Source organism: Cydia strobilella, chromosome Z (assembly GCF_947568885.1).
Source record: "Cydia strobilella chromosome Z, ilCydStro3.1, whole genome shotgun sequence".
Classification (NCBI taxonomy): Eukaryota; Metazoa; Arthropoda; class Insecta; order Lepidoptera; family Tortricidae; genus Cydia; species Cydia strobilella.
Window position 1 is genome coordinate 13,667,262 of NC_086068.1, and position 26,275 is coordinate 13,693,536.

The 26,275-nt window shown below is 37.1% G+C and overlaps 1 protein-coding gene across 2 annotated transcripts in view; it reads right to left on the reverse strand.

Moving 5' to 3' along the window:
- Nucleotides 1-9,665: 9,665 nt before the first annotated feature.
- The window catches only part of LOC134754414 (neural proliferation differentiation and control protein 1), a 42,607-nt gene continuing 25,997 nt past the window's right edge, over nucleotides 9,666-26,275 (reverse strand). Inside the window, exons 5-9 of one of the 2 annotated variants that reach the window (XM_063690734.1) lie at nucleotides 20,660-20,746; nucleotides 17,524-17,691; nucleotides 16,602-16,757; nucleotides 10,537-10,645; nucleotides 9,666-9,878 (exon numbers count right to left, since the gene is read on the reverse strand). In XM_063690734.1, coding sequence (XP_063546804.1) covers nucleotides 9,780-9,878; nucleotides 10,537-10,645; nucleotides 16,602-16,757; nucleotides 17,524-17,691; nucleotides 20,660-20,746 — 619 coding nt within the window. In that variant the 3' untranslated portion in view covers nucleotides 9,666-9,779. The remainder of the gene's footprint in view (nucleotides 9,879-10,536; nucleotides 10,646-16,601; nucleotides 16,758-17,523; nucleotides 17,692-20,659; nucleotides 20,747-26,275) is intronic. The other variant, XM_063690735.1, reaches the window with a different exon arrangement.

The window sequence follows — 26,275 nt, forward strand, 5'->3', positions numbered from 1 at the left end:
GGACGTGAAAAACCATTTCCCCTGTTGGGGTGCAATGGGGTTGAAAAAATTGAAATGTCTACATATCAAGGGTGTCGTTTTTATGGTTTTTTGGGACGTTAATTACGAAAATGGCATCGATTCTGAAATTTAATAATGTGGTCATGAACATTCTTGAAAGTACTCGTATTTGTGTCAAATTGCAATTAAAACGGCCCAGTTTCGGAGCAAATCGGTTGTAACAGACTGACTGACAGACAGCCACACATGATCCTATAAGTGTTATATTTTTGCTTTTGAGGTATGGTTCGAGACCCGCGTTATCCTAACAGATTTTTACGTTTGTATTGTGCCATCTCGATCGTCGTCACCTAGGCGAGTACGGGCGGCGCGGCGGGACGTACCTAAGGGGCGGGAGTAGCAAGTCATCGGGAAACTTTCTGCATCCGTAATGAGTACATTCAAGTTGCTGCAAGAAGGTGGTTGTCTGTTTGCTTCTTATAACTTTAGGTTTCCATTCTAAGTAAAATGCAAAAAATCGTAAGTACCTACCTATATACACGGTGGCTAAAAAATAAGTGCATTCCCGTTGCCATATTCTACCTACGCACCATAAACCAAAAAACCATCTTTTGTAAGTCATTATAAAACCATATTTTCATAGATTTACTTTCCCTGCCTCCCCCTCACCCCTTACATTAGACAAAACGACATAGATTCTTAAATCACGCGGGCGAAGCCGCGGGCAAAAGCTAGTTATCTAAAATTTTAAAAGCGGGTTTTGTTAGGCGCTGGGCCTTATATACAGGTCTTTCTGACTTAATTAAACACTTTGGTACCCTATGTGAAATATGTGAATAGTCATGTAAGGCAATTTAAATACCTAGGTCACCTGCGCACGGATAACTTGATGGATGGCGCTGACATCGAGAGGGAGCGTAGGGCGCTGGCAGTCAGGGCGAATATGCTGGCTCGTAGATTTGCGCGATGCACGAGAGAGGTCAAAGTCACTCTTTTCCGAGCTTACTGTACCTCATTGTACAGTATACGTGCGCTCTAAGGGCTCATCACACACGCACACGCAGATCTCTCAGCGCTCTACGCGTCCAGCTCCTGTATAACGATGCGTTCAGGGTGATGTTGGGGTTGCCGCGCCGCAGCAGTGCATCGGGCATGTTCGCTGAGGCGCGCACCGCGTGCTTCTTCACCACTCTGCGCAGGCGGTGCGCGTCTTTGCTCTGCAGAGTGCGTGCTAGCCCCAACACCATCTTGAACATGATCTCCAGCAGGTTTAATTGCCCTTACATAAACCACTGCATGTTAATGCATATAAATAATAATGTAAAGTAAGGTACATATATTATATAGCATTATTAGTTTTAAAAACATGTATATATTTTATTTTAAATTAGATTTTATTAGTAACGTTTTGTTTTTTTAATGAATTCCTTTGATTGTGCCTAATTTAAAATTCTTGACATTTTTATTACTTTTAACTATTTATATTATTTTAACTTATTGGACAATGATTTTAAAATAATTTAATTTCAATTTTAAGTAAATTATTATTTTTAACTGAATAGTTTATATTTTAATTTAAATGTTTTATTCTGATTTTTATATGGTTGTTTTGTTTTTATAAATATCAGGAATGTTCAAATATTTCAAAATTTCTATACTGTTTATTATTTTATTTTTAATTCTGCTTTTTACATTGTAATATGATTGTGTTGGACCTATTGGATTTATTATTATTACAAATTCTTTCATTTGTTTAAGCGAGAACTGGCGATCCCCAATGATAGACGAGTTAATAGTAGATGAACTAAATTTCACTCCTCCAGCCAAATCCGAAAGTTCATCTGATTAACCCAGGTAGCAAAATGACGTAAAATGACGTCAGCGACGTCATAATGACGGCATTATAACGTCATTATGACGTCGCTGACGTCATTTGACGTCATTTTGCTACCTGGGAATTTTGCTCTGCTATACCTACGTTAACTATGATAATAAAGTGTAGGTATGGGTACGCTACGAAATAAATGTGTTTCAGTACTTATTTGACACCGTTTATTATAATATGTTACCCATAAAAACAAAACAGAAAGATACACATACGTATAAGAAAATGGATATATTAAATGACTACTTTAGTTACATTTATGTCAAAGATTTCTGATTATGGCACGGTGAGACACTTGATTTGGTTAATCAGTCAATTTAAAATTGACAGCTAGATAATAATAATATTAATATTAATATTATTATTATCAGATAATTATTAATAAATTATTCGAAAAATAATTCGCTGTAAGTTGCGAGCCCATCTACCCAATTACAAATAGGTATTTTTTGACTCGAAGCATATGTACCACATATCGTCTTCTTAAGCATTTTTTTTAAAGTGAAGGTTACATTTACTTAGAACAATAGACTACCCAGTTGTTAGACCCGCAGATAGAACCCTGGCGATTTTGTTCATAAATATGTTCTACTTTTTGCTAACTAATAATTTAAACATCAAAAGTAGGTAATAAGATACCTACCTACATAAATAACATTCTGCGTTATGAATTAACACTTGCGATAATATATAAATAGATAATATGTATATACATTTAGGATATATACACATATATATGCCTTTTTTATTTACGGTCGTGCGCAGACATTGATACAGCTAAACAATTCTTAATTTCATATTCTGAATGCCCGTTGGAGTAGGTGCTATGCGGAGAGAGCCATATAATGTATTGGTTCCCTTATATTCCACAACTCTTCTCTTTCCGCAGTCCGCACAGAGTTTAGAAGAAGATAAACACGTCATGAGCACGTGTATTTTATGCGGTTGCGGTTGGAATTGATTTCTGTGATTAAACTACATAATTATGAGGCTGCAGAGGGCGGATAATAACCCTTTGTAGCCCAATAATTATTGAAAAGTTTTTATTGCTTTCAAGGCTTTTAATAATTGCAAGGTAGTGACATAATTATTGACAACAACTTAGTAAGTACTAAGTAATTAAAAAAAAACCGGTCAAGTGCGAGTCGGACTCGCGCACGAAGGGTTCCGTACCATTACGCAAAAAACGGCAAAAAATCACGCATGTTGTATGGGAGCCCGAACTAAATATTTATTTTATTCCGTTTTTAGTATTTGATGTTATAGCGGAAACAGAAATACATCAGTCATCACCTGTGAAAATTTCAACTGTCTAGCTATCACGGTTCATGAGATACAGCCTGGTGACAGACGGACAGACAGACAGACAGACAGCGGAGTCTTAGTAATAGGGTCCCGTTTTTACCCTTTGGGTACGGAACCCTAAAAAGAACCCGCCTGTATGTATATATATGTAAATATTTATTAAATTAGAGTAATTATACATTTTTCTCTCTTGGCCCTAAGCTCGTAGGAAAATAGAATAAATTTGTGATTTTGTCTTAGAAATTTACGTTACATAGGTACATTATGGTTGCCAAGTTGCCATTGGTTGCTATGTTGCCAAATTAATTAATTAATTTACAAAAAATACTCAATTGACTTCGGCAGTTTCAAGTATATTTTAATTTAATTAAAATGATTAATTATACGTTATTCCTTTCTTTTAAGATACTATATTACTTTAGAAGATTTTTTTTTATCCATTCTTGCGATTGGCATCATAAAAATACGAGTGATTTTATTTAATTAATTTTTAGATAAACTTTGAATGCAGTATAAATGTAATGCTTTTAAAAATAACATTAAGTCTTCTTTCAGCAAAATATCCCATCTACTGCATCTACGATATTTAAGCTACTTTCCCTTCATGTCTCATAGTCTTGGGATGCCCTGTATATTGATAATATTATGTAGGTACTCGTATCGAGAGAATTATATCATTTATATCTAATCGTTAGTATTAAATCTTATTTCAAATGAAATTTTTATTTGTAATTTTACACACTAATATAAAACTGTCATTTGCCACGACTTTGATTACAATTACGACAATTATAAGGTAGAGTACGGTTCGCAACGCAATATAACACTAACACACGGCACACGGTTCGTACGACTTCGCACATAACATACCTATAGTGCACTGCTTTATGGGAATATAGTTCAGATTCGGAAACCGCTTTCAACTTTTAGTATGTTGTTGGGCATGTTACTGGGTCTCCAAAACTGCCGGGAGACAGCGGCGCCGGCCATCTACTTCAGCGGAATGACGTCATCAAAATGGTTCCCGCCTCGTTGCGAATATTGCATATTGCACCCAACTGTGCATTGCACATACACGTGTGGGGTATTAAATGAAAGCCAATTAAATGTTCTATATTTAATTAGTACACTGTGTACCAAAATATACAATAGTTTACGAGAAATTTACAAAGAAATCGAAATGATGTAAAAAAATATTCGATTATTTGGGTTTTACAACCAAACCAATTTTGTAGCGGTTTCCGGATCTGGTACAACAAATTTGGTAGCGGATTCCGGATCTCAACTATCTCTTCGATCGTTTCCCATAAGGCATAGTACTAACAACCGACCGGTTGTAGCGAGCGACGTTAGTATAAGCACACGTTTGGTTTTAGTATGAGCTACTATGAAAGTACAACCGTTTATTACGACTCCGCTTATAACGACCGACCGCTTTTAACGACGGAAATTGACACAAAATCCGACCGTCAAGTCCGCTTACAACGACGAGTGACGTAGATTTTAGGGTTCCGTACCCAAAGGGTAAAAACGGGACCCTATTACTAAGACTTCGCTGTCCGTCTGTCTGTCACCAGGCTGTATCTCATGAACCGTGGTAGCTAGACAGTTGAAATTTTCACAGATGATGTATTTCTGTTGCCGCTATAACAATAAATACTAAAAAGTACGGAACCCTTGGTGCGCGAGTCCGACTCGCACTTGGCCGGTTTTTTTATTACAAATAAATTCTTGGTAAGAACTAAGAAGCTTATACCGTTCCGCTTCCGCGCACCCAACTCCCCTCCCCCCTTTGTCATGTGACTTTTCGTAATCTTGAAAACTAAATAAAACGTACTTCCCATTATTCAATTGAGCTTAAACTTCACATACATAATTACCTAGTCGGTTACTAAGTTCTGTTACCAGTTTTCACGGAATAAAAGGAAATAGGCAGCGATTTTTAATTATCCATACAGTTGTAAAGCTTATTTATAAGTGATATGCTTACAATACAATCTAATAAACATTGTTGTTCTAGTTTTGCAGAAATCCTCATAGCATTCGAAAAAATTGCGTAAAAAAACACGTCTAAAGTACACTGTATTCATGTCGTTTTTAAATGCTATTAATTTCTAATCATATTAAAGATGTATCAGCCTTGCACAATTCGATAGCATTATTATTCATCTTTAATTTAATATATAGTTTACGTGGGTGCCTTTGATCAAATACAAGCCTGCCGCCTGCACAATTGTCTAAATCTATACGTTTTCGTGCGAAACTGAAAAATATGCAATGTTTGGAGGGGGATATCTTAGGTATAAACTACTACAATAAAATGGTGGTCACAAAATTTGCGGTAATATAGAGGCCTCATTAAAACAAGCAATTGAACCTTCTGGCAAAGTTGCAAGTTTGCATTGGATACACTTAAAGTACAATTTTCATAAATTAACCGCGTGTTTACGTCTTCAGGCAATCTGGAGCTTTCCAAGGATTCCCATAAATTCTCCATCTGAATTTTATATCTACTATTATATCATGTTTTGATCATTATAAAATAAGCTATAAAACTGTGCCTAAACTTTTATATTTTAAGCTTTATTTTATATTTAATCAGTTTAAAACCTAGTAACAGAACTTAGTGACCGACTAGGTAATTATGTAAGTTATTTGACAATGCAATATTTTGGTACCATCGAGCTGATCTGATGATGGACACAAGAGGTGGCCATAGGAACTGTGTGATAAAACAACGCAACCTAATTGAGTTTGGGTTTGTTAGAATTGTCTCAATGAATATAAGTTGCCTATTGAAAGAAAAGTACACAGTCAGAGATAAAGGCTTGAATCAAAACAAAAAAAAACTTATTTATTTTTTGATTGATGTAGGATTGTCATCTTGATTAGATCCCCAACAATTACGACTTTTTACTTACGGGAGTCATTTGCGGATGATGAGTGAGTACTGTCCGCGCGCCAATTCCGTGCATTCGGAGGTCGAGGAAGTGCGCGAAATCTTCATTTTTAGTTTTAAAGTGTGTCGACAGATGGCAGTGAATTTACTGGGGTTACAAAATTTACTATGACAGTAACGCTCTAGTATAAGTTACTCTATAGTACGACGTAATATCAGCGGCCCCTTGGTCGGGCGTCGTTATAACCGGAAGGTACCTAGTACCTACCTATCCTCCGAATCAACATCAACATATTGTATCGTATTCAGTAAGTAGTCATAGTGGTGCCCTGTAATTCAATGTAAAATTGGATGATAGGCAACTTGTTCCCAATATTTAAAGCAATTTACATATTTGCCAGACAAAGTTTATTTTAGAATTAAAGTATCAAGATTATTATATTTTGAAAATGGATAAAACATTGTTAACTTTACCTTAAGAGTATATAAAACGATACTTAAATACATTTTCATCAATTGTATATTTTATATCTCAGTATTTTTATTTATATGAAGAAACATTTTAATCAGACAAGGTTTTAATCAAAGAATACCGCACTGCTCCTGTAAGAATATAGGTTGGGTCGGTGTGATAACCAGACAAATTATAAGCATTTTAATTGCTGCTTAGTTGAAGAAAGCTGGTTGTTGACCCCGATTAATTAGTCATTTCTACCGATTCCTCAATGCAACTATTCTTACAACTCTGCGTAGTGACTTTATAGGTCATACTGAACAATTTTTATTATGGGAACAATGTCGATATCGCGAAAAAAAATTTGGCTGTACCATAGAAATCAGCGGCATCACATCAGCTGGAATGTATGAAACTGCCTAATTTTTTTCGCGATTTCGGCATTGGTCCCATAATAAAAGTTGTTCAGTATGACCTATATAAATCACTATGCCGAGTATGGCTGGTGGTTAAAATGTCACCATGTATATTCATAACAATTATACGTCAGAGGCTGATAATTATAGTGATCGGCTGATCGGTATATGACAACGTTTCAATTTCATGGCAGCAATTAATTAGTTAAAGGATCCTTTAAAGTAAAATTCAGCTCAAATCATTAATTAAAGTTTTACTTTTATTAACCGTTAAATGAACCTTAATTGAAAGTCTGCTTTAAAAAAGTTACTTTCCTTTACTTTAACTCGACCACGCTGCCATGAAATTAAAACGTTGTTACCGAGCACTACTGATAAAGTATAAAAAGTCTCTCGTTGGTCGATATTAATAATTGTATATGAACATACATAAAGCCCTTAAAAGTTAAAAAAAAACTGTATTTTACATTTACACACTTGAATCAAAGTCCCACCTTTACGTTACAATAAACAATAATATAGATATCTACAGTATAAATATTTTTTTTGTAAAGATATTAAAACAATAAATATATCAAAACCAATCACAATCAGTAGGTACCTAAGTATCGCTTGCACTGCACCAAACAACGATTTTAGGCCGATCCGCCCATGCCAGAAGGTCGATCAAGACAATGTATGGAGTGGAGAGGATCCTAAATCCTGTTTCTTTAATATCCCAAATACAATACAAATAAGAATATTTGTTTCGGGACGAATAAAGAGTAATTGCTCCCTTCAATAGAAGAAAATAATACAGAAAAAAACAGTAGGTAACACACGTAGAGGTATAAAATAGGCGGTTCTTATCGCTAAAAAGAGATCTCTGCTAGACAACCTTTAGGTAGCGGCGGAGTTAATGAATTCACAAATGCAATGAGAGAACACAAGAAGGGGAAGAACGCAGTCATAATAGTATTTTCAACACACTTGCTCAAAACGACGTTTTTATTCCACCGATTTTTGGCTCATAATCCTAGATATTAAACACGCGTGCTCTTTCAGTGTATTATTCCACTCGTTGTTTTTCATTATTATTATCCGACTGAGTTAAGAAGCTAACTGATTGCTAATAATATGCATGGAAAGGGAGCCTTCTTTAATTGGTCGGACTGGCGGGCACGGGCGCGCCCGACCGCCTGCGCAGTGCGCGGCCCGGCCGGCCCGCCCGCCGCGCCGCCCGCGGCCGGGGCGAGCGAGGGCCGGCCGGCAGTACGAGTATGACAGATGAAACACACAATACTAACTGTTTTAACTATTAAAATTTGATTAATATTTAATAATTAATAATATTAAGTTTCTTTTTTTTTCTCGCAAGTGTGTTGAAAAAGTCGTATGAAACGCGTGTGCATTGGTCATTACACACATCGGCTTTCTTATTGCGCGCTCGCTTACAGCTCGCGCGCACAATATCGCCTCGTGTGTAATGACCAACTTAGCACACTTGTATCATAATGTACTATTACACATTATAAGAGAAAGAGCAAATAGATAAGTGTCACGGAGGAGATACAAAGTGTAATGAACACAAATACCTATACTAATGACAGTTCTATTGCCCAACCTTAATAACTGGGATAAAGAAACAGGCTTAGCTGCGTGTTTAATAGTAGGTATATGTAAGTAATGTAATGAGGTTCCAACTACGATACCGACAATAGGTAAAAGTCTTGATATCGAACTCTACTCACGTAAATGGTAGTCACTATATCTATTCGATGCAAACATTGCCTAGAATAGAATCCCTGGAAGTACATACGTGTTTTCTTCATATTCTTCTAAGTACCTATTAGCTTTTGTGTATGTGAGAAAACACAGAAATAATACTGATGCAACGTGCTCTATGCACAATACCAATAGGATGGCGAGCCACAGGTGGGAGTGGGACAGACGAGTCTCAGTATTGATACATTTATTTATTTTATTCATTAATCTATTATATACTTACTACTTTTGCCACATTGAGTAACACCGATTTGTATTTGTAAATAACTGTATATACGGCAGATAAGTCGTACTATATGATTTTCATTGCCTAATTACAGTAATTACTACAATGTTTATGTATGTATGTTTAATAAAATTTCATTTGATTACCCTAATCACCGGAATATTTTCCAGAATTTTAAAAGTAGGTACCTTCTTAATATATGTTCGATACGCGAACACTTCTTTTCATTTTATGTATTGGTACTCGTACCTTTGTAAATAGAAGATATGTGATTACTTGACTGATTAGGTACATAAAGTGTGTTATACTTTAATAATATTAATTGGTAGACATTAGGCCAGGATTACACTTGTAAGTTTTACTTACGTAAGTAGGGACAAAGCTATTTGCTAGAATGTGATAACGATATTCATATCTCATTCTGTAGTATAGCTGTGTTTTACGTAAGTAAAACTTGCGAGTGTAATCCTGGCCTTAAGCTGACACATGGGATAGTCATTAAGAATTGAGGTTTAATTCTACATTTAGCCTTGGAAGCCAATTTGTAAGTACAACATAACAATGTATATTTTTACCACTTACCACTGCCCAAAAACAAACATGGAACTTACATTTGACATCTGCAGAATGACACGCTTGCATCCCTCAGAAGCGTAATTAAATACTTACATTACTTAACAAGTAGTCAAAATAATTTAAATTCTAACTATAAACACTGTTAACTGAAAGACTGTATAACTAAAAGAGGACTATATAACCATGTTATTGGATATCCCTAATGAATTAAGGAAGAGGTCAAAGCTGTAGAAGGAAGAATTTTAGGTATGCAGTTAGTCCTTGGGTTGGGGTTTTACCACTTCGCACTTGCCAGGAGTGGCCGGGGTGGGGTCGTCGGAGAACAACGGGTTCTTCACCTCCATGTCACCAGTCTGTGCGTAAAACAGAACACGTGTAAATACACTCAGGCCAATCAACATAGTTTTTTTCGTAGAATTAATTAAGCAAGCTGGAAATTGTTTTAATACCTTCATTTGGTCCCAAATGCGTGTAATCCGCGTTTGCGCAATCCCAGGTGTGCAAACATTTTTACTCATTTTTGCTTGTAGCTCGAGAACGGTCCTTCCGATGGAAAAATTGGTCTAATCATGATGAAAATTTGTATAAGGATCCGAAAGGTACCTTAATGTAAATTTGTAGGTAGTCAGTTATAAAAAAATGGCCGCCATTTTCAATTTATTTATTTTTGGTATAACCATGTTAAAATCTCAAAACGCCTTTTCGCCAGTGTCTGATCCACCAAACCTTGCTGGTAGTGTCATTGTAATAGATGGTGGGTTCCTTATACTTCTACAGGCTAGCAATCCAAGGAGAAATGTATCTCCCAAAGCTTCCAAAATGTATGCACACCTGGGATAGCGCAAACTTGGATTACACGCATTTAGGATCAAATTAAGGTATTATTAAAACGATTTCGAGCTTGCTGGGAATTAATTGCTCAAAACACTTTTGTTGGATCTTATTTGATTGGCATACAGTGCTAAAAATAAGTGAAAACTTTAAGTGGTGGGTCAAAGATAGTTTATTTACCGTGGCGAAACCAGGGCACTCGTACACGGTGTAGTCCCCTTCCTCGTTCTCCTCCTCCGACTCCGGCTCGGTGTCGACCGAGCCCAGGCGCTGCTCCACGTCTATCCTACTACAAGAAATAACATTCGTACAGTTTGTGGACTTGTCCTAGCTAAATAAGTATGAAGGCCACTAAAGTATCACTACGCCTTATAAACCAAAGTCCCCCGACACGTCTGTCTGTGTGTATATTCACGATAAACTCAAAAACTACTGAACGGATTTTCATGCGGTTTTCACCTATCAATAGTGATTCTTGAGGAAGGTTTGTGTATAATTTGTTACCGTCGTGTGTAACCCGTGCCAAGCCGGGGCGGGTCGCTACGCTAGTACTACACGTAATTATTACGTCTACGGCTATTATAACCTTCTACGGCATAATAGCCGGAGAAGGTCAACAATAATATACCTAACGTGAGCGTTAGGATGACAGGACTATGATAGCTATTTATAACGAGTGTTACTTAAAAATTTTGTTACCTTTTTTGTACTATTTGGTACCTGACATCAAAAAAATTGTACCTCGCTAAAAATCGAGAAATATTGAAAGTAACTTGTGGTCAGTCATTCTGACGTCAGGTTGACAGGACCAAGTCCAGGCCCCGTAGACAACATGCCAATCGCTAACGCTACGTAGCGAACGAAACGCAACTGTCACTGTCACACTAATATGGAAGAGTGATAGAGACACAAAGCGATTCGATGGCGAAGCGATATTGATTGTCACCTTGGCTAGGTCGGCAGTTCCCCTAGTTGTAGACGATATATCGCATCCATATTTTGACTAAGAATTAGCAACTAATTTGGACCTTTCATAATTATTCTTCTTATTTTATTTTGACTGACCATAAAACGTTTCAGTTAGAAAAAACCTTGTATTCAGAGGTGAAGCCAGTCAATTTAAACCGGGCCCAAAAATTTGTTCTCAAGTTAATATTTTTGGCTAAAACATTTATTTTACAAGGGGTTAGAAACTTAGTAGCTGTGCACGAGCGTAGCGAATGATTTGAAAAGTGGAATCTTTAGCATTGCGAGGGTTTCAAGGCACGAAGTTTAAACAATTTTTCTACCAAGTTAAATACAACATTTTTTACCACACTAACGTGAAGGAAACCTCACTTAAAATTCAAAATCAGACTACATAAGGAAATAACTCAAAATTTGATTTGAATGAAATGACTTTGCTACTCTTGTCGATAAAATGCAACTTTCCCATCAGTTTTGGAAGAATAAAGAGAGCCTCTACGAGCTGGCGTGGTGATGTGGTGGTTATTTTGCGTCTTAGTACTACGATACAACCAATTTAATTCTGTGACGAAATTATAAACTGAAATAGATTAACATTAATATATGACATCTATTTCGGTTTATAATTTATATATGTATAGTAGTGTGACTACTTAAAAAATCGAAATATTTAATAAAATAATTTGATCTGTTCCCAAAGTCGTGTCAGTGCCGAAAGTTGGCGAAATTTGTGAATTTCCTGGCAACTAAGTACCAAGTATTAAACGACGTTTTTGTTTAAGAATAATATCATTAGTACTAATTATTCCAACCTCTTTTTTAATCAAAAAAATAGTTCAAGTGCGATTTCGATTAACTCGCGCACCGAGTGTTCTATACATACTCTTTCAATTATCTCATGCAACTTTATACATGAATGATGTTTGACCAGAAGTATAGTAAGTATAACTGTGGAGAGCGCCATATATCGGCAAATTGACTAACTTGCGCGTCCTATTCATGTTTGTATGTATGTTGGTTTTTCAGGGTTATATAAATCTGCAAAAATTGGTTAGCTGAAAAATCTGTTGATCAGCAAATGTCTAACCAACCTAACCTTTGCTGATCAGCTGATTTAAAAAACAATAATATTGGCCATCATTTGATTACTTCCCTTTTTTTGTTCTTCAATAAGCTTACTGTCCACTAAACTTTGTTTTCTAGTAGCAGTTGGTTTCTGTGAAGGTCGCAGTACCAACCTAACGCACTTTTCTAGTAGTAGCAGTTTTTTTCTGTGAAGGTCGCAGTTATAACCTAACCCACTTTTCTAGTAGCAGTTGGTTTCAGTAAAGGTGGCAGTTCTAACCTAACCTAACCCACTTTTCTAGTAGCAGTTGGTTTCTGTAAAGGTCGCAGCTCTAACCTTTTTTTTAGGGGGGAAAATTCTTTCCGCATACCACACGGGTGCGGGGGGTGACCCGAGTTGATATGTGGGACTCCCGTCTACGCTAATGAGGCCCACGGTGTACCCACTAAAAACCCCCTCATATGCCGCTTCGCCGCCCTATTGGTGAGATTACAGGAACGCTTGCGTACTCATCCGCAACCCCAGCGGCGGCAGCCGCCCATGAGCGGCTCCGCGAATGCCCGAAGGCCCTTCACGCTAGGCGCGCCAGATGGTACGACGCGCCTTCTCGGCTTCCGTTCTGCATTGTAGCGGACCTCCCCGAGCCCGCCACAAGGTAGCCACGGGCGCCAGAAATTTCCCCGGCGCCCGGCGACAGATCAGGTCTATGGTTCTGCCGCAAAACCACAACTCGGCTGCAGAGGACAGGGAGAACGGCACATCGTAACACCGACACTCCTCTTCCTCTGCAACCCCATCAACGCCGCTACAGCGGAACAGCCCCGCCAAGTTCGCAGGGGATAGGGAGAGTGGCGCATCGAAATACCATCACTCCTCTTCCCCTGCGATCCCACCTCGGCCGCCGAGGATAGGGAGAAAGGCTTACCACAATACAGATACTCCTCTTCCTCGACGGTCCACCTTCGGCGCATCACAAGCGGGCTAAACAAGCCCACTTGGAGCGTCCTCCTCGGGCCAGCCGGCGCCTCAAACAGGCCGGCCCTGGTTGCCTTTTCGCTTCACCGTGGGTGATCAAGCCACGGTTACTAAGCCCCTCCACCACTCCACTCCACTTTTATAGTAGCAGTTGGTTTCTGTCAAGGTCGCAGTTCTAACCTAACCTAACCCAGCAGGGTTTCTCTGCAACTGACTGTACAATTTTAGCTCTTTCAAGCGATACTAAGTGATTGATGAACCCCAATTGACCTAGTAAAGTAACTATGCTGAAATTTCGGCCCCTTTCATAATGGGCGATTTCTGGTTGATAAAAATTAAATAACAAAATATACTTTTAATGCCTCTGGGTTAGCCTTATTCATGACTATTCAAAATTTCATCTCGATAGTGTAAGTAGTGCTCGAGATATTAAGGGATGTGGCAGACAAAAGGACGGACGGACATATTATATCGTTATCATTCTAATGATATAACTATTACCACCCTATCACTATTAACAAAATAATAATAATAAAACATCTTTATTTCGAAGAACAGACTTCATAGTTTTTTCGTAACAAATAATAACAGAACAAATAAATTAAACTTAAATCTAAAGGATAGTGTTTATAGGTACATTAGATTTTAACATTACTTACTTAAGTATTTAATTTTCAATACGGGCTATTTAATTTTTATTACTACCCTATGTTTTTTTTTATAAGTCCAAATTAAGTTCCAATTGAGTACTAAATCTTTAGGGTTGTCACAGAAAATGCTTTTATAAATAAATATACCATAACAGCTCGTAAAGGCTCTCTTTATTCTTCCAAAACGAATGGGACAGTTGCATTTTATCCACCAGAGTAACAAAGAAGTAATTTCATTCAAATCTTGAGTTGTTTCCTCATATATTGGTAGGTAAAATTGACTTTTACGAGTAAGGAATGATTTTGAATTTTAAGTGAGAATTTTTCTCGCTTTGGTGTGGTAAAAAATGTTATGTATCACACAGTAGAAAAATTTGTTTAACCCTCGTGCCTTGAAACCCCCGCAACGCTCAAGATTCCATTTTTTGGATTGGTGAAACAACTAATTTACCCCCTTGTAAAATAAATGTTTGACTAAAAATATTAAATTTTGAACTAATTTTTAGACCCGGTTCACATTGACTGGCTGCACCACTGTGCACATACAAAGTTAATTCCAACTGTAACTTTTTTACGGTGTCGAAATAAAATAAGAAGAATATAATTATGACAGGTACAAATGAGGTAGGTACTAAATCTTTACCAAAACATGGATGCGATATAACGCCTACAAGTAGGGGAACTGGACATGGTCCTGTCAACCTGACGTCAGAATGGCTGACCACTTTATTTTCAATATTTCTCGATATTTAGAGAGATACAATTTTATTGATATCAGCTACCAAATAGTACAAAAAAGGTACTAAAACTTGGAGTAACACTTGTTATAAATAGCTATCATGGTCCTGTCATCCTGACGCTTACAAATATAACAGTTTATATTAGGTCAGGCTAATCTTATGTTGTCTCTGCTTTTAAGCGGGGTAAACCTGGGATCCGTTTAGTTTAGTAAACCAATCCCAAGAATTAGCTATTACCATTGGACCTACCAACGCAGAGAGAAAACTAGTCCGGTTTGTTCGCTGTTTTCTACACCAAAACGCGACTGGTAAAAATATTAAATGATATTTGGTACTTAAATTCTAAGAAGCTAATTGGGAAGTGCCGGGGTTATAACCTACGTGGTCTGGCATGGAAGTCGCACTCCTTGTGGATGGGCTTAGCCGGAAGTTTCATTTAACTCTTCCTTAATACAGTAGCGGCAAATAATCTATCATATTCTTCCAGCTACATTTGCATACACTTTTTAATAATTTCTCAAAAAGGGCTCAATGTCCCCTAAATTATTATTTTTCTACTCCAGCCGGGCTAGCACATGATTGGCGCGAGAGTAACTCGCCGCGACATAGACTACCCGTCCCCCTTTAATTCATACAGTTAGTAAAAGACGGGTAGCCTATCTCGCGGCGAGATACTGTCGCGTCAATCAAGTGCTCGGCCTACAGTACTCTTATTTGTAGATTAAATGACTGTCAGTGAGATCGAAATCAACTTCATAAGAAGTGCGGCGCGCGGGGCCCCGGCGCAGTGTTGCCAGTGTTCTTTGTTAGGATCCTAACAGCAGTGAAATGGGCCCACTGATTATCAGTCCGCCGGACTATATCGGCCTATCAGTTAGAACAAAAATTTGACAGTTCCGAAAAACTGACAGGCCGATATCGCCCGGCGGACTGGTAATCATTTATTCTGACTTCTAGGCAAAGATCTACAAACAATTATTTACTTACTTTGATTTTATTTATAATTTTACAGTACATTTGGAGCTACTTTACCGCACTAGTGCGATAATTAGCACATTACGTAACTATGTCGAAAATTTAAAGGGCCATATGTACTGTAAAACGTTTTACAATACATGTGCGAATAGGTAATTCGCAACTCGTGTCGACTTAAAACACTCCCTTCGGTCGTGTTTTAATGTATCGCCACTCGTTGCGAACTTCCTATTTATTGCGCTTGTATCGTAATGTTTACTATTAGGTGTTTGCTGCTGTCTTAGAGAAAATATTGTCAGCAACAGTACATAATTAGGTGTTAAACTTCTCGCGCCTGTAGCTGTCTACAAAATTCAACTTCGTTTTGTTTTGTAACTTCGGACCTCGGAGTTTTAAGAATTCTTATTATATACCTGTTGCACAAAATACTACCTATTTATTATTCTGCATTACTTGATATTATTCCAAAATTAACTGTAACCTTTACTGAAATAATTAATACTAGAAGTAAAAAATATAAATCTTAAAAACTGGCTTTTTACTAACTAGCGGCAATTCTTATAAAAATGGAAAAACTAATGAAAAAAATACAATTGTGTACAATTATTGTAACTTGTAACTTAGTATATTGCCCATTATTTTCAATCAACGCTCTACATCTAAACCCATGTCATCCAGAAAAAAAATAACTTTTCTAAGACGATCTTCATCGCAGTGTACTAATTGGTCCATCATTCGGACTTTGTTGCTAATTTTTGTCCGACTACTTGGATTGTTTGCTTGCTTGAGGCTCTGGACTGGTGATAGTGCCGCCCAAGACAACGAGTGAAATGAATGTGCAATATAACAATGTTGAACAAAATGTAAGCTTACTTTTCCATCGCAATGATTTGCTGCTTCTGGTGCTGATAATGGTACATGTGCGCCGAGTGTGCGAGTTTCCTGTCGCCTGTAGCGTCTACCGTGGGTCCCGTCACTCCGTAAGCCGGGTAGTCCACGTCAGCTGCAGCCTTCGCTTTTTTGGCCAACCTGTGCGAATAGGTGACCTTTAGACTCTTTTTGGTGTAACCGGTAATCAAAAGCTAGGTTTCTACCTGTCAACTTCATTGTAATACGTTAAATTTTGTTAGTACGTTTTGTATATTTAATAGGCCCGGTATGGATGCAATAAAGCAAAACTGTGGCAACCCGCAACTTTTTTTTTGTTTTTTTTTTTTATACAGTTACATATATACTATAAATGCGCCAAACTGGAGTAACCTACTCCGAAGTACTGGAGTAACTGATGGATATAGATAATAGGGTATTTGACTGTCACCCGTTGACCACGAACGCTGTAAAGAGTTCGAAACGTCGGGATGTATTATAAATTCAATATACGCGATATAATCCGTTTTCATAGTTTTATTTCATGAGTAACTATCGCGGTAACCGAAGACAATATTATTTGACTGTATTTAAAATAAATTATTTTATACCATGCATGAAATAAAGCACCAGAAGATTAATAGAGAAACGTAGACAGCAGTTATTTTTAGACACAATTTCTATTTTAAAACCCATATAAAACTATAAAGAGTAGGTAATTTGATTGTGACGTCACATGCTAGTGTTTCATATAAATTCCATAGTAGCAAAATCGTTTTGACGGTTCAAAAAAAGAAACTGATTTGACTAGTAGTCAAATACCCTATTAGATACCAAACACTTCCTTAGCCAATAATATACATTCTCGTGTCTCGTGTTCCATTGATTCCAGAAAAAAGTAAATCTGTAATCTGTAATGCATACTCACGTATACCACGCAAAGGTGAATCCGAAGATGGTAAGGCTAACAGCTGCCGCAATAGCCCCGCCTACGGCAGCAAACAATAGTGGGTCTATGGGGTCGTTATTGGACGCCTCCAGCACGTGAATGTGCTCTCTACCCTTCTCTGCCATTAAACCGTCTTCGTGGCCGTTGCTGAAATGTGGCAATATTTTAACATAATGTACTAATTTGTAAGTAAATATAATATATTACTAAGCGCCAGTTGCACCATTCCTCTAGCCCGGGCTTAGCCGGTTAAACCCGGAGTTACCAAGGTTACCAGTACAATTTGACACTGGGTTAACGGTTTAACCGGTTAACTCCGGGTTAGTGGGATGGTGCAAGTGGCCCTAAGGATGCAAAGGTTAAGAAACAAATGTCTAATATGTATATGCTCTAAAGTGTTAGGTGTCTACAATGATATCTATCTACTAATGGAAGTGGGCTATTAAACAAATTCATAGCATCATTCAAGCAATAACTTAATAACGGTGCAGTATTTGCAGTACGAAGATTTGCTTAGTTATAACGCAAATAAAAATATAGATCAATTTTAAAATAATAAAAAACTGAATTTCGAATTTATGGAGTGTTAGAACTATATGAAGAAGACTGCCTAGCTCAGCGTGAAAGAGATAAAGATTTTGGAATGTATATTGTCATTTTACACGGTAGGTACAATTCTGTCGAAAGCTCGCTTACACAACACGCTTTTTGCGTTTTATCTGCTAAATTAAGAGATGGAAATTATAGCGACTATACAACTGACAGTTATACATAAGTACCTGCGCGATAAATCAAAAATCGATATACCTATAGAGATCCATACGTAGGCGATAATCGCTATATAGGTAGGTATAAATCCTTTGTGCTACCGTAATCTTGTTTTTCTTTGTGAATGATTTTTGTAAACCCGTACAACGTGTTTTTTAATGTTCCTGTATTTAAGTTATAGTATAATTAGTGTTCAAATCTATAGTTTATTGCTACGATATAAATGATGATGATGACGGTCCACAGAGGACTTGGGATGTAAAATTAAACCTAGTAATGCATCCTAATCCCGCTTATGGTGAGTAAGTAGGTATGTATGTATATAGTACCTATTGTAGGTAGGTATTTAATTACTTACGAAATCCCAAGATCGAGAAGCTTACCCAGAGGCTTGCAGAGTACAACCGATACAGATCGATTTACTCAATAAGTATAAAGTTGAAATAAGCGTACCTACTCTACTCATTTAGAATACTTATTACTTAGCTTGTCGCATCTATGCGATATCAGATTAAATCACGCCAGATTCGACAATTCCATCTACACTACCGCTCAAAAGTATTTAGGCACCCGCAACTTTCATCATACAATTGTATACAAAAATTATTTTCAAAATCATATTGTTCGATCGCAGGCAAATGACTCTCTTACATGTTGGATGGAATTTTTATTTAGGTAAATATATTGAGCCTCAAATTGCTGCCAAAGACATCCTTTAAAATTTCGAGTTTACTTTATGATACGATTTAAAAAACCCTTATGTACTAGTATACAAAATAAAACGGTTTTGTACTGGAAAACGATTTATGGTTTTTTTTTACGCTTGCCACATTTGCAATGGCAATGGCATAGGCAATGTACACGAATATTCTGCCCATCATTTTGAAGCTCGATATGTCTTAAAAACTGTAATAGATGTCATGTATTAAAGAAAAAGTGACGAAGCCCTCCAGTGGTGAAAGCCGGATTCGAACCGGCGTCTTTAGCTATCGCGGCTAACGCCATGAACCCCTAGGCCACCCCGCCACGGCGGTGCCCGTCCGAATTTCTCGACTATATGCCATCTTAGTAAGACTAGGCGTCTTTGACCAGCTCTAAGGGCAAGCAGTGCGCGCTTGCACCTCCTAAACGAACTCCTTACGGATTTACGTTGTAGCGAGAGAGACTGGTGCTGCCATCTATGAACAAGTTTGAGAACAAATACAATTATTTTATTAAATATTTTGATTTGTGTTTTTTAAAGTCGTCACACTACTATATATAAATTATAAACTGTAATAGATGTCATATATTAAATAAAAAGTGACGGAACCCTCCAGTGGTGAGGCCGGATTCGAACCGGCGTCTTTAGCTATCGCGGCTAACGCCATGAACCCCTAGGCCACCCCGCCACGGCGGTGCCCGTCCGAATTTCTCGACTATATGCCATCTTAGTAAGACTAGGCGTCTTTGACCAGCTCTAAGGGCAAGCAGTGCGCGCTTGCACCTCCTAAACGAACTCCTTACGGATTTACGTTGTAGCGAGAGAGACTGGTGCTGCCATCTATGAACAAGTTTGAGAACAAATACAATTATTTTATTAAATATTTTGATTTGTGTTTTTTAAAGTCGTCACACTACTATATAGTATAAATTATAAACTGTAATAGATGTCATATATTAAATAAAAAGTGACGGAACCCTCCAGTGGTGAGGCCGGATTCGAACCGGCGTCTTTAGCTATCGCGGCTAACGCCATGAACCCCTAGGCCACCCCGCCACGGCGGTGCCCGTCCGAATTTCTCGACTATATGCCATCTTAGTAAGACTAGGCGTCTTTGACCAGCTCTAAGGGCAAGCAGTGCACGCTTGCATCGATATGTCTGTTAAATTAAAAAAGTAAACTGCACAAAAAACTGTTACCCGACTTAGCGGTATAATTCCGATTTTGTATTCAATTGTATGAAAAAAATTACGAGTGCCTTAATAGTTATGAGCGGTAGGTAGATGGCCTATTTAGACTACATAAATATCTTCATAAATATCAATGCATCTCGTCTGCGTGTACATATGAGGGCGAGTGCCCGAGTGGAACGTAGTGAGATAAATATCAATTTAATACATAATTTCTACTCACTAAGCTTTAAGATGCACTGTTTTCATAGGCAATACAAAGTGGAACATGTAATTGTACCTTGCTGATTTCTAAAAACTGGCCAATTAGTAAAACAAGATCCCAATAAAAATAACCTAATTTTTTCAGTGAGATTAAGTATTAACCTGCAAAAGGAATAATTCCATGCGTGATATAGGGTATTAGGGTAGCGGATATTCTCTAAATGATGAATAAAATTCATTTCAGTTTCACCTCTCCTCATCCTGAACAGAATTTATTTTCAACCAGCCCAGGTTGGTTGGCAGTAAGGAGACAGGTAATCGGTAGTCCTTATTAGCCCTGTAATTAATACTTCACTGTCTACTGAGTCACAACAGAAAATGTTCGGCTTACTAATCATTATTTACAATAAAACTAAAATACAAAAAAGCGACTGCTCGGGGTGTCAAGGTACATGTACGTAAAGCGAAGTAAGTATAGGTATCTTGACAAGTGACCTGCTGATTGTGAGCAGTTTTTCTGAACCACGAGTTACAGGAGTGCCTCACTTACTAGTAAATAATTAAGATTATAAACCCAAATTATAAGGAGAGAGAGAGAGAGAGAGATATCATACCAAGAGAAGTATAATTTCACAGTTAAAACTTTGTCCAATTGTAGATACCTACATTCTTATTCACTACATAGTCACTACATAGTATAAAAGTCGCTTCCTGCTGTCTGGATGGATGTGTCTGTCCCGATTTTAATGCGGTTTTTTTTATAGATAGAGTAATTCAAGAGGAAGGGTATATGTATAATTTGTAAAGGTTTTGTGTAAATTAGTTGAACTACCCGTGCAAAGCCGAGGCGGGTCACTAGTTTATGTATATATCCTTAACTCATAAAAGAGTTTCCCCCAAAATGGTGCATTTTGAGGGTAGAACGGCTAGAATGTTAACTAATTAACATTCATACACCCAATGGATTTTGAAAATATGTACCTAGTGTGTTCTAAGTGTTAAATATTATTATAGGTAGCCGTAACTAAGTAATTGTAAAAAGAAAACGCGTGAAAACACTTGTTTAAACTTTTATTTTATTCGAAGCAATTTAACCCAGTTTTTCAAATAGCTCCATGCTGACTTCCATTGCAAAAAGCTCCACTTGGCGATTAATAAAGTGGTATATCAATACACATACCTACTACGGTGGCCGGCGATAAACATAAACAGTAATTTTGTTCCGATTCAATTACGCATCCAACTGAATAATTCTGCAATTGGCAGGTGCTTTTCCAGGCGTGTGATTTAAACCTACATATTTTGCAGTCAGCAGCAAAATAACTACCTACGTGTTTACCATCTTTTCCTACGTGGGGAATATAAGTAGATAAATAAGTAAGACCATTTCTAAAATTAAAATAGCATGTCCAATGTTTTTTACTTTGTTACTCATTGTTAATTATTAACGACTGTTTTCACGATTAAGATTATGAGTGAGGTACCTAACACTCTTTTTGGTCAGTTTTTATTTACCGTTCTGTCGCCATGCATGATTTATGTATCCATCCCAAATTGCAGCTTTCTAGTACTAACAATCGCGGAGCAGCTGCGGACGGACAGACGGACATGGCGAAACTATAAGTTTCGTAGGTGTTTCGTAGTCATCTAGAAACCCTAAAAATGGTAGCTAAATAGGTGTGTAGTGATGCAGACTTTCTTCAGAAAGAAAATATAACACTGTGTGTGGATGATATTGATAGGCAGGGATATATACAGTAGTAACAAACATGGTTCTAAAATATTTGCGAAATAGGTTATTAAAGATAATCGAATTTAAACTGTCGTGTCACACTAGCACGGTTAAACTCACATATTATTAGTCACTCGTGCGAAACTTGTGTTTCGGAGAGCCTAGGTCTCCATTTTCAAGCACTAACAGTGCATAAATAGCGTTCACGTTAGCGATAGTTGTACGTGACACGTACGCGGCTATCGTGAACGACAAATGTGACCAAGTGTCACAAGGAGGGGGTGAGGGGTTAAAAAACCTCGAAATTCGTGTGACGTTATTGATGGATGACCCCAAACGTCAAATGGTCTGAATATGAAAACAGGATCTTTTATAAACATACATACATACATACATATAAATACCAAATTTCAAGACTGTTCTGTCAGTTCTAAATATTTTTCCTAGTCTAGTCCGATTATTAGGTATTCTAATTCGTATTTGCCGAATATCAGCGTGTTTACGAATTTAAATTTATTATTAATTTAAAACGGAGGGTCTTTAAAATTTCTAACGTAGGTGGGCGTTTTCTAAAATAAATATTGAAAACCTGATTCTTACAGATCGTGGTGATTTTGGGTTTTTTCAACTCCGAATCACTAGCATATTCAATTTTGATGATAAAAAAAATGTCCCAAATTTTTTTATGAAAATTTAACGTTTCACTAAGTCACGCACATACAAGTGAAAAAATTGTTCACACTAAAACGTGACGTAATGGAATGGACATTTTGGGACATCCTTTCAATGGTAGGATGGAGAATGCTGTCGATGAGTAGAATGAGCCCGACAATGTCCAGATTTGAAAGAATCAGGTTTTCAATATTTATTTCAGAGAACGCACAGGTACCCAGACTTGCACAGATAAAACATTAAATGTAAAACATTACAATTTACAAATTTCTAACGTATGTATCCAGTTTTGTAAAAATAATGAAGTACCTAAAAGATGTATAATACATACATAAATGTAAATAAAACGATAAATATCCACATTTCCGAGGGTGCCACCATAAGTATGTATGTGCCATTTATAATCAGCATGAAAAAGTAGCAAGCAAAAACAGCTCAAGATAATGTATAAATAAAATTCAACCCATTGTTGCACAGTTCAACAAGTTTTTTGATTTCATGTCTAGTCACGTTGTTAGTTTAACTGAGCTTACCTTATTATATTTTTAACCCCCTTATTCATAAAACTTTACGGACCTGGTTTACTTTAATTATGTTTTATCGCTTTCTTACAAATATTTAACTCAAAATGACACATAAAGACAAACGATTCATAGCTATTTCAGGCCAGTAACGCCCTTTAACGGGCAAGATTGAACAAATAAATCCTCAATTCAAGCCTCATCGCCAAACTATAGTTCTAAAAATTTTGTACAAGAAAAAAATACACAAAGATGCTGTTACAGGTTGGTCTTTTTTGAGACCGTTGCCCTATAAAGGAAAATTTGTACTCTTGCGCCATGCGTCATGAATTTTAAGGCGATAGTCGCTGATGTGTCCTTGAGCGTCTCATCGTCTCTGTACCCGCACCCCGCTCACTGCGATCGTATACGAGAATTTCGTCCGCTGCACCACAATGAGGTTCAAAGAATAAGCTACAGCCCAGAGGCGCGCGGTTGGCGCTATACTCGTATTTGTGTATCTTTTGTAGATATTTTGTCGTTTGAGTATGAGTAGATAATGCGTTTAGTGGGGGTCGTAAATTATAATAAAAATATATTCCCTTATGCATTATACTTTACAAGCCTGTGGCGTACTGGAAGAGAGGCCTATGCTCAGCAGTGGGCGATAAAGGGCTGATATGATGATGATGATGATGAATTAGTTAATTTGTGTTTTATCTGGTTTCTTACAAATAAGTACCTAAGTCAATTCGACAGATTAAGATTAGCTAGAGCTTGGTATGTACTAAATTGAGGCGTACATTGAGTTTATTTTATTATAGTAATTTTTTTCCGTAATAAACAAATATAAATAATGCCATTAATAGTTAACTTATAAAATTAAGTACCTACTACCTAGTCTACCTACATATAAAATTTTGGGAATTGTTACCTACCTATTAGTGTTAAACTAGTATTATTTTTCGAAGTTCGAAGTTTTCTCAAACATTACGCCACAACCAAATTAGCGCTCTGCCGTTATTTATTTTTTGGCCACAATAACTCCGATATAGTGGTTAACGGCTATGTATGATGAACCCCCGTGGACGTCAGCTGCCGCTCCGTTGGTGGGTTGAGGAATGGCAGCCAGCGAAACACGCAAAAAAATTGTCATTGCCTCCCGCTTAATACTTTGTCAGATGATAGTTTAGATATTAATGTGAATAAAAAAATGGTCAGCCGGTTGTATCCCGGTGGACCGTCAGCTGGTGACATGAACATGTAAAAAAAATTTTTTTTCACTCATCGCATCCCATTTTATATACTTTGTCAGATAGAAGTTTAGAATTTAGATGATATTGTTAATAAAACAAATCGTCGGCCGGTTGTATTGCAGTGGAAAGATCGTCAGCTGTTAAAACATTATTGTTAGTTTAAAAGTAATTTTAATTGATTTAGCCGTTAAGTAGATTTTTTTATTATTATAAACTGATCGGCGATTGGCCCTAGTCACACCTGATGGAAAGTGAAGACAGGGCCTAAGATGGAGCTCACCGGTTCAGTAACAGCCTATTCACTCTTGTTTTAAAGAGACCGAGGTCATATTGATCAGGGAATACAGATGGCGGGAGCGCATTCCATTCCTTAGCCGTCCGTACCAAAAAGGAGGAGGCAAAACGTTTCGTCCGAACGAATGGAATGTGGACCACGAACGGGTGCATTCGCTCCCCGCGCCTGGATGTCCGATGATGAAAAGGGGAAGGTGGGATCAGGTCGTGTAGTTCCTGTGCGCACTCCCCGAAATGTATCCGATAGAACACCGATAGGCAAGCGACTCGACGGCGATGCTCAAGGCTCTGTATCCTTGACTTGACAGATGGGTCATCGCCAAAGAGTCTATGAGCCCGGCGCTCTATTGAGTCCAATAAAATAACCAAAGTTAGCCGCAAAATGGCCCGTTGTATTATTTTTATTACGGTGAAACTATAAATTTCAGGAAAAAAGTTAAATGTTATATTTGTTGAACAATAAATGAAGATTCATAAATATTTTTTTCATATTTTTTTGTTTATCCATTTAGAAGAAATACGCTCTAGACAGTAACAGTAGGTAAGTATTTACCGTTATAATAATTTACCAACTCCACAAAATGCAAGGTGTATTCGTATCTGAACAAGAAAACATTTATAGTTTTTATCGCGTATATATATATATCTTTACTTGAAAAATAATTATAGTGTATAACTAGCCTTATGAACCGATTTTGCATGTACAACCAGCCTTAAAGTTTGTAGTCTATGATTGTTCATTATTTTAGTATGTGGGTATTTTTGCACTTTGTAATTTTTCCTCAGTCACCCGTTGACCACGAACGCTGTAAAGAGTTCGAAACGTCGGGATGTATTATAAATTCAATATACGCGATATAATCCGTTTTCATAGTTTTATTTCATGAGTAACTATCGCGGTAACCGAAGACAATATTAAGAAAACATTTGTAAAATTCGAACTAACTATAGCATTATAGCATAGATATTCGTATTATCGTTGCGGTAGTAAGTAGTACGTTTGATTTCTTCCTTTCGCCTTAATTTATAGTTTCGCCAAAAAAATACGACAGGCCGTTTTGGTCTTTTTACTAAACGGCTTAATCAATTGCAAGTGTCATTATTTATAAATAGTTTTTATTTGGATTATGCCTACTTTCATTTACGATTAGCTTATAGAATAATATTGACTCTTACTTGTCACTGTTCGTTTTTATCATCAAGCACCACCAATCAATGGCAGATTACCCAATCACCCAACACAATTAAAAAAAATTAAACTTAAAAATAAATATTTACACACAACGTAAATTGATAGCCTATATTAATCAATTAATTATTATTTTGTTAGGAATCTACCTTTATTAAAAACGTAAAAATGGCAATATGTCCGCGCACGTTATAAAACTTTTAGAATAGAATAGAATAGAATA